Here is a 15015-nt window from a genome sequence, read left to right as displayed (position 1 = left end):
AGTGACTGCAATATGGAACCTCAACGTCCTGCTCCGAATGGTTACATACCTTCTTTAGCAACTGTAATAATCAACAGGTATGGCATGTGGTTGAACGAAGAAGCCTGCATCTTACCACTATAGACTCAAAATATCCGTATGCAGTGCCAAGTTTCTTAGGCCTTGTCTACAGTAGAAAAGTTTGTCGACATAAGTTACAGAGATGATCAAAAAGCGCTGTAATTACACTTTCGCCTGTCCACACAGCACTCGTCATGTTGCCAAAGCGCGTCCACAGTTGGTGCTCTAGCACTGACAGTGAGAGCAGTGCACTGTGGGCAGCCATTCCACTGTGCAACTCACCACCTTGTGCCATTAGGAGTTGTGGGAAGACGGAGAGGATCGCAGTGCATCATGGGTGCAAGCTCAATGTCCCATGATGCAGTGATTTCTGTCCCGTATTTCCATGGGTTTCCAGCTGCACAAGGTGTAGGGCTGGAGCTGGCTCAAACTGGCTCCAGGGTCAAGAAGAGGTCCTGGCTCCCCAGGTACACTTCACCAGGCCAGGAGGCCCTGGGAGGCCCGGTCCAGGCTGCAACCCCCATGGGTATGTGTGTGGGAGGGGGCCCGTGTTACAAGTTTGCACTGGGCCCAAAAAATTATGCTTGGGCTCTGCCAATAATGGAAACATACTAGAAATCACTGACACAACAGATCAACCTCTTTACTGTGCAAATGCATATTTAGCTTTTTTAAAATGTGCATTGTTATTAGAGGAATGTATAAATACGACATATTTAAACAATGTAAAAACCATACATTTAGCAGAAAGGCAAGAAGCCATTTTCCCACTCATAAATCCACATTTGTCATCTGTGTTATCCTGAGCCTGAAATACGAATAATAAAAATACTTGTGGTCTTTGAAAACTTACTGTGCATATGTGGCAGCAGCTACTTCTCCAAATTAAAAGCCTCAGTCATTAAAAATTGTTTCTCAAAGTATTTAAAGTGGCAAGGCCACATCACTTGTCATTAATCCCCTTCTTCCCCCCCAAACTGTAGCTGTACTGGAGTTCAAGCAAAAGATTTTCTAAAATCAGTTAATTTATATACTTTCCATATTCTCTCTTAGAAAGCATAAAACATACCCAAACTGATTTCTTTTAATGTAGGCCCAGCGGAGAAAATACAAGAGAAAGTTTAAGCCAAGAACAAAATGTTTATGACCAAGTTACAATCTTCTGAAAAGAGCGATTTATAATGGAAATACTGACAGACCATTAAATATAGTGACATATTGATTTAAGCTTAGATTAGGCAGTACAATACCCACTTTCTACAAATGCGGAAATCATGGTGGTGTCGTATATAAAAATGCATATAGGCTCTGACTCCTTTCTGCCCTTAATTATCGATCACCAGAAGAATAAAAAGAAGCCAGCTGCATTCAACACTGAACAAACACGATACCTTTGTGGAGATTCCGGAGACATTTTCCCCACCCCCACTGATGTCATATAATCAAAGTAAAGGGCCTTTAATTAGCTCACATCCCATCGTTAACTAAGCTTCGTAATACATTCTGACAACGGCACGTTGGCTGGGTAATCTGTGAAGTACCCTGATGAGTTATCTGTATGGATGCCTGATTAGCTGGGTATCCCAGGGGAGCCCCCACTGTTTTCATCCACAGATGCCAGATGAGTTGGGTAGTTTCCCCCAAGGACCTCCTGCGACACTGCACCTGCAGGCGCCCATTGGCAATAGTTTTGTGTTACAGGGCTGAATGAGTGATCCCTGCAGGAACTGCCAGCTGTTTTCACATACACAGAAGGCAGTCAAAAGTCCACAGCATGAACTTGGAATGACCCCAACTGCAGAGTCACTGGCGGGTTCATCGAGAGGGCAGCTATGCTTTATTAAACAACTAATACTCTTAACAGATAACTTTCAGAAGGAAAAAATATTAACTCCTTCAAATCTTCTCTAATTTTTTTTACATAGTATAATGGCATGTATCATAAACCCTATAATACTTTTAAAGACCCTTTCTTGTTCTTTGAGTTAACATGTAAAAATATCTTGGCAGAATTTGATTTTTTTAACATAATTTGACAGATCCATTTTTAAGCATTTTTTTCAATTTTCATCAATTTACCTTTTCACAATTGAGATAAATTATGGAGGGGGTCAGACAATTATTTAATGAAAGGAGACACAGAAATTCAAAATGTGAAAGCTTTATAACTGTTAAAACCCACACTGTCAACACCTCATGTCAACATACACAAAGTAAATATCCTTAAATCAAACTCTGATAAGATCTCAAGCAGCACATTTTCTACTTTGACCAACTGTAAGTATCTATTTACCAACCAATGGATTTTTTTTGGTGGGGTTTATGTTTGGTGAAACTGATGTTTACCAACACTTAGCAATAGAAAGCTTAGCCTGGCAAACCTAAATGTACTTAAAGAACTTTGTCATCTTAAAAGTCTTCTAAAAATAAAATGTCTTTATCTTATGTTAATACCTTAGATAAACAAAACAACAAAACAAATAAAACAAAACAAAAACAATTCATTTTTACTATCTGTGCTGTTTGTTTACATTCTGCACTTCATTCTGCTTGGATAATGAAAACAAACTAGTCACTTTCAGTTTCCAATCAGTTTCACTTTCTGTGGCTGGTACCCCATTATCAAGTTCATTTTGTAGAAAATGCCAGAGAACATTTAAACAAAGAATTTTCATTTTTAAAAAATGAATGAAGAAATTTCTACGTTCGTTAGTGCTTTAAATTTTAAAATGAAACCTAACTATGTGGCCAAAACTAGCTGGTAGTGTCTCTTTAAAAGCAAATAAACCAGTGTTGTCACCTTGTCTTCAAAAATAAAACACATTTTATTAGCCAACAGACCTCATTCTCATTGAGGTTTTGTTTATATCTATTTTCGATTTTCCAGAAAGCTTCATATATTGTCTGTATCCAAATTATAGTTGGGAGGGCCATTTAGGCTGACATATAATGACTAAAATCTGACTAATCCTAACTCACAAACAATTGAGACTCTCCCCTTTTCATCCTATCAAAGCGTAAAAATGAGAACTTTGAACACAGATAACTGTTTGCCTAAAGGGACACCAGCAAATTACACATCACATTTCAGTATGTTTTTTTTTTTTATTATGATTTAAAATTACTGTAACCAAAAGATAGAGGAAAAACAGTTTTCTCTATCATGTCTATTTATTTATTTGGTGTACTTGACAGCACTTTGCATATCTGATGTTTTACCTTTTCCTCTGTACAGTTAGTTTCCCCCACTTTGAGTCAGTCACAGAGCAAAGCAGGACAGAAAAACATTAAAAAAACAAAAAAAACCCAGTGATCATGGCTTGTAAAATCTCAATCTGGTGAGGGTCTAAAAAGCAGGTGTAGAAGCTGAAGTTCTTTAACGTGGTTTTTGAAACTGTACAGATTACAGATTGTTTTGAAACTGTCTAGATTGCTAGTTACAAGTGTCTAGATTAAACACTTCAAAAATTCAATAAATGGCTAAGATATTTATTATTTAGCAGTTGATTAACTGATGCCTTTTGCCTACTACATAATTTTGCTGGGCAAAAGCTTAGTACAAAGCTGCCAACTACATGTCAGTTTCTTTCTGAATACAAACTTACTAAGAGAGACACCAAATCTAAACCAAACAGTTCTTTCAACAGAGTACAATGTCATCAGTTTTATTTGGACCCAGATAGGATAAAGCAGAACACCAGTACATATGTAGCTGTTTAACAAAACACATTCTCGCATAACAGCACCTTCCATCAGCTATGGCTGTCCCCACATCGAATCATAGGGTTAGAAGAGACCACAAGGGAGGGGAGGGGTAGGGAGAGGGTCTGTCTGTCTCTGTATTTTCTTTTACAAAATGTTAAGATGTAGGAGATGGGGGTGGGAAACAGAAAGAAACAAAGACTCAATGATCCTTTAAAACTCTTAAGACTTGCCTTATCTTTGCACAGATTTACACCAATCCCCCTCAAAATAATATAGACTCATGGATGCCAGAGCTTTCTGAATATATGAAGGAGGGGTGACATTATTCCTGGATTGTGATTGTCACCCCGTTTAGCTAGGTTCACTGGCTACTAAAATGAGGCACTTCCCTTTTATGCTGTCCCCAAGGAGCTGAGTGGCCTACTTCTACATCCTTTCCTCCCAATTTGGGGAACAAGGGATTAAAAACTAAACTCAGGTTTCCCACATATTCTCTCTCTCTCTACATAGGCTCTTATACAGCATTCATCACCATTGTATCTGACCACCTTTCAGTAGTGTATTAAGCAACCTGACTATACATCGTTTGTCTGCACAGTACTAAACAGTACTAAATCGCCAATCCTGATTATTTATTTAGCCAGACAGTTAGTTGGCCTACAATTTTTCATTTGTCCTTACAGTAACTTGAATAACTTCTATCACTGTCCCCAGCTCCAACTTCGGATGTCTGATGCAGAAAAAAAAGCAGATGTGTTGTCACATCCCTTTATGCTGAAATGCCAACTCAACTGACAAGAGGCAGCCACGGTCAGCTGGATCTACTGTTTGATTCAATTTTACAGATGATAAACTATGTTTATATGGAAAATCTTCAAAAAGCTCAATCACTGAAACTACTACTTTAAAAGGGCAGATAATGACTACAGCACAGGGGGCCGCATTAGCTACACACATTATGCAAACAACTGAGAATACAGAAGTCTTCTTGCACGTAAGCCAGTACAACATAATGTTAAATTCTGGAAATGAAAAAAGCCAGTCATGCTGACCGATGAATGCTGAAACCTGGATTTCCATATTCATCTCACTGTCCGACAAGACACCTACCAATTTGCCTGGGCAAAATTCAAACTCAATCAATTAGGCTTCCACAGCCTTTTCTCATTTTGCCTACTTTCAACCTAAACCAGCTGTCACGTTAGTCTTGGTCAAACAGCAGAGCGGTGCCAAAATGAAACCGCCACAACTTAGAATGACAACAATATAATGAACTGACGACATTGAAGATCATACCACATCATCAATTGTCTAATTAGCTTCACATATACACAAAAGACGAATGGTGACAAAAGTTACCTCTTCTAAGCTTCATGTGTGAAGGTCCTTGATGATGAGAAATTTCTCATCACTACTGAATAAAAATTTAACATAGGATGACTCATTTCAGATATTTACAATTCTATTCTGTCAAAATGACCCCGGAATTGCTCAAGCAAAACATTTCGAATGATGGATGTGCACTAATTGTCTTTGCTTCTGAATAGAAGTATCTCAAATGAGAATGGTTTGCTGTCAAAGGGTGCAAAATTTTAACTCAACGTTTATTTTACATACAGCTTCCACATGTTGGTGGTAATCTGCTTAGATTATGTCAACCTTCTTTCTGAGGTACCTGACTCCCTCCTTTCATCCTTCCAGTTTGCCTAAAATGGACTGACAAACTCATCTTCTTCTCCCAATACTTGCCAACATTACTTCCTTCTTACAGCCTTCATTACTCACAATCACTTTTCACATCAAATTCAAACTCCTCATATCCCCTCTTCATAGGTCTGACACTGCCTATCATCTCATCTCGTTTCCTGTCAATCTTCCATTCGGATCCTGTGCTCTGCCAATTCTACTGCCCTTTGTGTTGTCTTTGCTTTCCCTTCCCACAAATGCCTCCATGTTTTCCAAATTCTGGAATATCCTTCCCATGACTGTATTTTATGCAGCCTCCTTAACTGGATTTTTTCCACATCTCTAACAATGACTCATGCTCCTACAGCAACATTTAAGTTTAAAAAGTTGGAACTACCGTTATGCGTACCTTAGAAAAACAAGAAAAATTCTATACAGGCATACTGGAACAATTTTTATAGTGGGGGTACTGATGATGGAAACCATGTATCTGGTGTTTGTTATTACTATTGGGCAGCATCACCAGCACTCCTAGTTCCAGCAGTACTGATTCTATCCTTATTTGAGTTAACTTCCTTCCTTCTGCCTTGCATGATGTCAATTTTCTTTGCATGCCATTGTAGCATATCTAACATGGCTAATAATATCCTCAAGTCAGTATTTATTCTCTCGAAAAAGCTTCATGCATACCTCTGGTGCTCTAAAACTTTATATACAATTATGATGAGCTTTGAAACAATGGGCTGAGCCTCTGGCTCAATGAAGGTGTTTTGTTCAGTATGAGTATGTCCCACTGAATGTTTCTAGACATCTGCCCCAAAAGAATGACTTAAAGTATCAGATAAACAGCAAAGAAGTCCTAATTTATAACATGGAAAAAAACGTGTCTTACTTTTGCTGGCTGTAATATCATCACTGAATGGCACAAGACTAACACTAACTAACTGGCAGTATTGCTTAACCGCAATGGCGATGGGCAGCATCAAGGATGAGAAAAGGCAGTTTATTCCATGGTGAAAAACCACAACACAGAACAATGGATATAAAAGAAAAAAGAGGATGCTCTCTTCAACAGTGCAGACTCTGAGTGAAGAAGGAATGTCACAAAGAATTTAAAAACTAAATTAAACAAAAAATTAACTGAAAATAAAATACTTATTCACGTGTCAGCCATTTTAAAGATTCTTTTAAGTGTTCATTTAAATCAGGGATACTCAGACCTCAATGGTTCAGGAGCCAAATTAGCAACCAACATTACACAAAAGAGCCACAGTAGTATGAATTCATTGTTTCTTTTACTATTATGAATTATATTATATTATTCTCACAGCAAAATGACTGACCAAATAGTCTACAATTGGTTAAAAACATAGTAGCAGCATCCTGATTGGTTAATAGCTTAAATCACAGTGTTTTAATATCATGTGCTGCAAAGAGTTGCAGGAGGCTCAGGCCTGGTCTACACCAGTGGTTCTCAAACTTTTTAAATGGAGCCCCCCTGTGGACTTTTGTGTAACAATTGTGCCTCCCCATCACTGAGCCCCTTCCCCACTTTCAGAAAACAAGGCAGCAGGCAAACAATTGCCCAGAACCTTTTCCCCAGCTTGACTGTCCCCTTCCACATGCCCCAGTTGATCGTCGAGCCGTGCACTTGCCAGAGGACAGTAGGAAGAAGATGTATATTAGAAAAATGAATCAATGTTGTTATTGCATTTTTGTATTGGGCTTCTACAGATGTGCCCTTGAGGGGAAACTCCTCCACACCTGCCGAGTGCCTGCAGCTGATAAGAAAACTGGAGCAAAAAGGAGATGTTCCAAGAACTCCTCCAGTTCTCTGAGGTGAGGGAGGGGAAAAAAAAAAAAAGGCCACATGGAGACACACTGTGCCCGAAAAATCAAAAAATTGCTAGGCAGGAGAGGAGGGAAAGCGAGGAGCAAGTGATAGCAGGTCACAAGCGCATGAGAAAAGCCATGGAGGAGCAAATGGAGCTGTTAAAGTCATTAATAATGCTGCAGACTGAATTCAATTTTGCAGCCAGTACAGAACTGCTTTCTATGCCCTACATTCCTACCAAACTCCCGGTTCATCCCCATTCACTCCACCCCTTCAGACAGCTTCCAGAATGATAGCTGGACTTACACCCAGCTGTCAAAGCTCACACTGCCCCTCACTGCTTTCTCCCCTCCAGCTCAGCTTGTCATGCGTGTTGTGAATAATTCTTATTTAATAAAGACATATTCTGAGACAAATAAGCAACCTTTATTTGTCTCTTGCACACAGTGGTTGCACTCACACTGATACACAGTGCAAGCTGGCTAGCAGTCATAGCATGGCACAGTGCTGTTTACAAAGACCCCTCACTGTATCTTAGAATGTTGAGCCCACACCTATGATGCACTGCAATCCTCTCTGCCTTCCCATAATTCCTAGTGGCACAAGGTGGTGAGTTCCAGAGTGGAACAGCTGCCCACAGTGCACTGCTCTCACTGTTGATGCTAGAGCATCAACTGTGGATGCACTATGTCAACACAATGAGTGCTGTGTGGACAGGCACAAGCATTGCAATTATAGCGCTTTTGAGCATCACTGTAACTTGCATCAACAACACTTTATAGTGTAGACAAGGCCCCAGTCTTAGTATCACTGATTTAAATCCTATCAAGGCCTATTTGACAAACCTAAAAATGTTACATTGACAATTAAGTAAAAATCTGGTAAAAATGTAGAGAAAAGAACTCTTGTACACAGAAAAAAATCTGCTTCATGGACACTGCATAAATGATAATTGGAATGCCACTGATCAAATCTTGTTTATATTTAGTTTGCTTAGGAAGCAACTAAAAGTCTGTAATCTCCATCAGTTTATAAACTGCCTTGTCACACCTCTGAATTCTCCCTGATTTTATATGAAAGAAATTCTCCTTCACTAGGATTTTTTTGTTTCTCTTTTACTCCTTTTTACCAGAGTTGTGAAACTAAGATCTAGTACAAAAGGTACACCTAGAAAAAGTCAACCACCAGCTGGCAACTGGTTAAGGAAGCAAAATTAAACCTCTTTCAGAAAACATCAAACTTTAACACAAAAACTGTGCTCTCTTTTAGTAAGAGGTTTTTCCTTTTATGTTGCTTATATTTATAGCTTTCAGAATCTTTATTATTTCTTTGCAAAATCTTATGATTTTCTTCCTTTGATTTAAATGTTTTTAGTACATTGACAGTTACAAAAGAGACTTTCCTGCTACAAAAAGAATCATGTCAATGAGCCTAGTTCTCATTTGAAGGAAAGCCAGGATCTTAACCTTGTATTAGAAGCAGGCTAAAGCCTGGGATGAGATCAAGTCTTTAGGCAGGTCACAGAACACATTAAAACGTTATCTGCACTACAGATTTGTAGCCAGTTAAGGAGCAACCCTGTGATTACTGGGACCCCTGACTGTTGTATTTGTAGTGCAGACAGTTCCTGACAGGCCCTTTTTTGATTTGGTTGAATGTAAGGCACAGTAGACTCTGGGATCAAGCCTTTCACCTCCTTCTTTAACTCAAGTAAAAATTGATGCATTGGATTCATACTGCCTGTTAATGTTCAAATTTAATTTGTTACAACTGGCATTCATGGCAAGAGAGATCTAGAATTTGAAAACCAGGGATACTGCAAGTCAGGACTGAGATGTCCGGTGGAATTTTCAAGGTGAGAAAGTTTGATAATATTGTTTTGTTTCTGGTATTACTTTTATTTTTTTCAACATTTTTTCACCAAATATTTATAGGCAGAAACGGAGTATAGCTTCTCCATCACACGCTGATGATTTAGGATACATCTACACTGAAGCCAGGGATGTGTATGGATGAATGGCAGCCCACGTCGATGCACTGGCACTACCTGTACTGTAGCTAGCTCACCATAAACAAAAGCAAGGACATTGAGGTGTGGGCTTCAGCACTGGCTGCACAAGCGAGTACCTATGCAGGCTGGTCAGATGGGTTTGTGCAGCCCATGCCATGGCATTCTCACTTCTATTTTTAGTACAGCTAGCCTGGGTCCATCTACATGAGGTGCCATTCACACCTGTGGCTATAACGTATACGGACCCACAGGATGGGTTCCTATAAGAATTGCAAATCTTAAACAAATCATGTACTGTATCTGAAAAGCTGATTCTCACATAAAATACTGCAAAACAATTACAAAGTATAGTAAACGTTTTAATCCTTTTCCACCAGGAGTTATATTAACTCCACATAATATCTATTTACTGGTAATGGTACGATGAAATGAAGTCTTCAAGTCAGAAAAGAGCACAGAATCAATACAGGGCTTTGCTTTATTTTGGTATTTAGCTCAGCATCCAGCAGGCATTTCTGACTGAGAAGTCTCCAACAGGGGAATAATTTAGATTTTAGTATTATCATGCCTAATACGGAAAACAAAAAAGAAAAAAGTTTGCATGCCAAGAATCTGAGTCATTTCTGCGCATATGGCCACTGTAGGAGCCTCCAAGCAGAGGGAATGAAATTCCCTCAGGTGCCTATATTTAGGATCAAAGTATTTTTTTTAAATACAAAACTTGTAGCCTCCAAGGGATAAAAACTACAAAACTGTCTGAAATGAACTTTATTTAACCTAAGGTTTTCTGCCAACCTAAATACACTGAACCTCTCCCACTTGAAAGAAGGCATTTACCCACTGTGTATTCTGAGATACATGGAGAAGCCATTACAGGAATAATCACCAGCACTCTAAAACAGAAAAGCCATAAAATGACAAAAACAGATACAACTCATAAACAACTTACTTTTCAGTTCATGCAGGCACTCTCTTCTCTAGATTTCTTTTAAAGTGATTATTAAAGTTTACCCTTACATGGTTATGTGAACAGAGCAGCCTATTTACAGCCTTCAATTCATCTTAAAATCTAATACAAATGTTATTAAAGGAGCTTATAAGAAACCAGGTAACTGAAAAACAAATAACATTGTGAAAGCTTTTCCAGCCATCTGTGGCTGGTAATTATTAGATGCGGAAGACAGTTCATCAAGTGTTGGCTGCATTAATTGCCAGCTCCACAGAACTGGTTGCATCAATGAGGGACAATTTCTGGCACTGCTGAATCAGGTGAAAATCTTTGCAGTGAGAGCAGACACTAATTAATCATACTGTCTCTAGGGACAGCACCAGTGGAGTAAGATGAACATGATCTATTGGCCTGGTCATGTTTTCTGTTGAACAATTGCGGTCAGATTTGACTTTTTCCTTCTTTTAAAGAGAAAGCAGGTTTTAATTAATTTTACTCATTGCAGCTGTTATGGCATTTCACAAGTTATATTTGAAATTGAAGTTTTGAGTTATACTTGCATTCCAGAGTTAGGTCTAGTCGTCCAATAACAGTACAACTAGTTGGGAAGGGGCCTTCACCTCGATCATAAGTGTCTTGCTGACCCACCCCATAAGCAGGGGGATTATCACTCTGCTCAGAGAAGCCCTTTTAGAGTAGGAGATTGTTGGTTGCTCAACTCCCACTCAATTTCAATGGGAGTTTGGGCATCTCACTGCCCTCTGTGTCTTGGAAAATCTTCCTAACAAAAACCTCAGTTACAAATGACCCTGTGGTTCAAAGAATGACTTTGGCCCGTGTGGAAAATGCAGTAAGGCTCGTGCCTTTAAAGGCAGAGATTTATGACACTCTTACTGCAGATGTGATTGCAACAAGGAAACAAATCTGTATGGAAAGAAAATACAAAAGAAATAGATATCAATGGTTGGAATGGATGGGCCATGAGAGCATGCAGCACTGTGAAGCTCAGAACATGGGCATAAGTGTTTGGGTGGATAAACGTACTGCTCTAAGGAAGCTCCATACCATTACGTGATCTATAAGAGACTTGGATAAGCCTGTATTTGTCATATTGGTAGTGCTTAGACATAGATGATATGGTGGGAGATCTCAGATGCAGGTTTAGATTGCCAAGTGGGAAATCTAAAGGAGATGGAACACCTGGTATACTGGTGATACTCCTGTATTGACACCAGTATCAGATTTTGTTCATACTTTTGTGTAGACCCGAAGAGTGGAAAGCTTGCTGGGAGCAAGTGGGGTATTTATCACTTTTGAGAAGCAGTATGCAATCTTAGTTAAGACTTGCTGCTGCTCAATAGCCAACGTGTTAAGACTCAGATAACTTGGGTTAGGATACAGCCACTAACGTTGAAGATTCTGTTTACTGGGAAGATATATTTAAGAGTGCTGTGACAGTTCTGTTAAGTATTAAAACCCTGGTCTTGGCTTATCTGGGGTTATGAGAATACCCAATACCTCTTCCTTTTTGATCTTTTGAATTGCTTTTCCTATTAGTTGGAGAAAGAGGAAAGTTTATAAAAGTAGATTTGGCTACGTTTGGGTCACAGCCTCTGCTCTTACTGACCTCTTGTCTGTTTCCCTAGTGAAGTGAAGCCTTCTTTTAAAATTTCTAGCAGATGGGAACATCTCCACCTGGGGATAACATAGGTCTCTCGATAGCAGCTGCAATATCCCTTGGTCCAGAGACTGCACAGCATTGTCTATTTGCTTTTGCATTCAGTGTGCTTCCTTTAATATGAAGCACCCTGATTGAAACTAAGTGATGTTCTGTCCAGGAAGGCATCCATAAAGCTCCTATATTTAGATCAACTTTTTGAGTTCCCTTTTTCTGGTTTATGTACGTTGCAGTTGTCTGGTTGTCCAACTGGCTGAGGTCTCGGAGGTGCTCTTTCCTCAGATGATCAGTGAAGTGATGAAGGGCCAGCCTGACCCTTTCTCTCTAGCAAAAGTTGACACTGTGAAGCCTCTCATAACTTAACCTCGTTCCCTAGGTGTCCGGAAGGTGCTTCCAATCTATAAAGGCTGGTGCCTGAGGCCAGAGCTTTGGGGACCAGATTGTGAAAGAAGAGTCCTTACATAAGACAGTGGATCCCTCTTGAATAGTATTTTCACTTTCCTTTACATTTCCTGTTAGAAATTACTCTATGCCAGGAGAAGAATCTCTGAAACTCTCACATGTGTACTCTTATCATTAGAGTAATCTCCATGCAGGAGACTAGAAGAGACAGAAATTGCAGGTAAAGAAGGATTATCATCACCCAGTTCCACAATGCTGTGGAAATCAGAAGTTTGATCATGCGGACTCTTTTCCTGTATCAGGAAGACTACGGCCCTCCCCATGTCTACCTCAATCCTAGGTGAATGATCTTCCAGAAGGGAATTAGGTTTATTAGAAAGCTTTTTAGTTGAAGCATGGACTTACATTTCAGAATAATGTTAATGAGTTTTAGATAAGAATTAACAATAAATAATATAAACTAATTATGTCCTAGCCTTCCTCAGACTCTGGAATACAGGGAGTTTAATATGATCGCTATATATCCTTATTGCCCTGGTGATCACTTTTCTTGCCTCTTTGCTGCCATTCTAAATTAAGAAGAAAAAAAGCATTCTCCCTCCCCATCATCCTAACACAAACAACCTATGTTTGGGATTTTCCTAAGAAAACTGCACAGGGATAATTCTTGGAGTATGCTTTACAGTACTTTGTCCCTCTGGAAGATACTCTGTACATACTGCCCTCAGCGCAGCTGGGCTGGGGCAGTAACCACAGCCTCTCCAGTATGAACTGAATGGAGGTAACAACAGCATAGGGAAGTTGGTCAATCAAGAAAGCAAGATTGCACAAACAGAGGAAAAAGGTGCAAGCCCCAATCTACCAGAGACTACCAATATGAGAATATTTACTTCCCACAAACAAAAGTGTATTACCTGTTTAATCTCTCTCTCTCTCACCTACACCTCCCCATCCCAAAAACAGGTTGCTCCAGAAATCTTAAACCTTGTACAAATAACTGCTGTTTTACGACTGGGTTGTGTTCATCTGTAGATGCCTTAACTCCATCCACCCACAAAGATGAAAAGCAACATTATGGAACTGACTTCAACCCACAAAAACACTGATATTCAGAGTGTTAAAACCATTGATGTATATTACTTTCTCTATAATCTCAATTTCCATGTAACTATAATGGACTTTCAGTTCCATTTCAGATTCTCTTATTCCCAAATAGATAGAAAATATCTTTAGGATCCACCGTGATCTGTTATGGAAACATACGTCTTATTAATAGTTATTTAGTAAGTTCTTAAAGCAAGCTCCCTTTCCCCATCAAAAAGTTCTCATGTGAGGAAGGTATCATTCCAACTTTACATATGAAGAACCTGGGTAAGAGAGGGTAAGTAATTTACCCAAGACCACAAAGGGAGTCAGTGCCAAAGCCAGGATGTGTTTGTACAGTGCCTAGCACAATGGGATCCTGGTTTATAAACTGAGGTCTCTAGGAGCCCCCACAATACAAATAATAAAATAATTCAAGTAGTTCCTAGATCTAAGCCCTGTGTTCAGGCATTGCCTCTTTCTTAGGCACAAAAAGGTTAATGAAATTTTAGAAACTATAATTACAATACTAGGGCACTAGAGCCTTCTAATCAATTCATCTTCGCTCTCCTCATAAGGACTAAAGCATTTTCACCATAGAATGGGATTATTTATTAGCTAAATTTAAATCAAATGCTTTGATTTGTAAGAATGTCAAAAAGTCACAAAACTGGAAAGCCATACACAGATAGTTTCAAGGATTTTTTTTTTTTTTTTTTTTTTAAATAAATGACTCATTTTAAAAACAAGCAAACCAACTTTAAAAACTGGTAAAGTAAAATTTGCTACTACATGGCACAGAAAAGTTGGCATCAAAGGTTGTGCTGGCAAATCCTTCAGCTCCAGGATGACAATAATCTTCATATTTACATCATCATAACTGATTCAATACCAAGTGAAAAATTAAACCTGAACATCCAAAAGCCCTGTATAGTCTAGAATTTCAAGCAGGATTCAATAACAGAGTTAATACACAGTTCTGTTCATCTACACAGGAAGAGACCCATGTTTTAACCATGATGGAAAACTATTACATTACTAACTGAGCCCCTGAACCTGCAAACTCTTATGTAAATGAGTAACTCTAAGCACTTGAGTAATTCCACTAACCTTGGTGGGGCTTCTCACATGCTTAAAGTTAACTATGTGCATAAGTGTTTGCTAGGCCTATACCCCATACACCGTTTTATACAGCAGGCAGGACCTATGCAAATTAAAATTCAAGGATGATCTGTTTCTAACTGCATTTTAGTTATTACCTATTCGTTGTAAGGTATATAAAAACATGCAATTTGTCTTTTTAATGTGTTAACTTGCAGGTTATCTACAGATTTTTTCATAAATCAACAATTACCTTTGCAGCAGAGTTTGATACTCCATGTGTGACATTTCTTATAAGACCACCAACATTTCCATATTTTATTAGCCCTGTAACACCTTCAGAAACGTCATTCAGGAGACCCATAGGATTGCCAAGGAAATCCACGGAGCCCAAAATCCTTGCTGCCTGACTAAGCAACTCCTATAAAACACAGTTAAATGAAAAACATTATTTCCACATCAGATTTCATGGTCAGCAGGGCTATTGACTCCTGGAAAGAACAAAA

The 15015-nt window shown here is 38.9% G+C and overlaps 1 protein-coding gene across 4 annotated transcripts in view; it reads right to left on the bottom strand.

The window, feature by feature from the left end:
- The window catches only part of VPS13D (vacuolar protein sorting 13 homolog D), a 172820-nt gene that overhangs the window by 49343 nt on the left and 108462 nt on the right, over positions 1–15015 (bottom strand). For 3 of the 4 annotated variants that reach the window (XM_067567467.1, XM_067567464.1, XM_067567466.1), the window contains one exon: positions 14763–14930. In XM_067567467.1, the coding sequence (XP_067423568.1) occupies positions 14763–14930 (168 nt within the window). Of the gene's footprint in view, positions 1–21; positions 167–14762; positions 14931–15015 lie in introns of those variants that run through there. The other variant, XM_067567468.1, reaches the window with a different exon arrangement.

Source organism: Emydura macquarii, unplaced genomic scaffold (genome assembly GCF_026122565.2).
Source record: "Emydura macquarii macquarii isolate MOO-44397 ecotype Brisbane River unplaced genomic scaffold, CSIRO-AGI_Emac_v2 contig_2768, whole genome shotgun sequence".
Lineage (NCBI taxonomy): Eukaryota > Metazoa > Chordata > Testudines > Chelidae > Emydura > Emydura macquarii.
The sequence above is the reverse complement of the archived record's forward strand: the minus strand, read 5'-3'. Positions and strand labels throughout refer to the sequence as shown.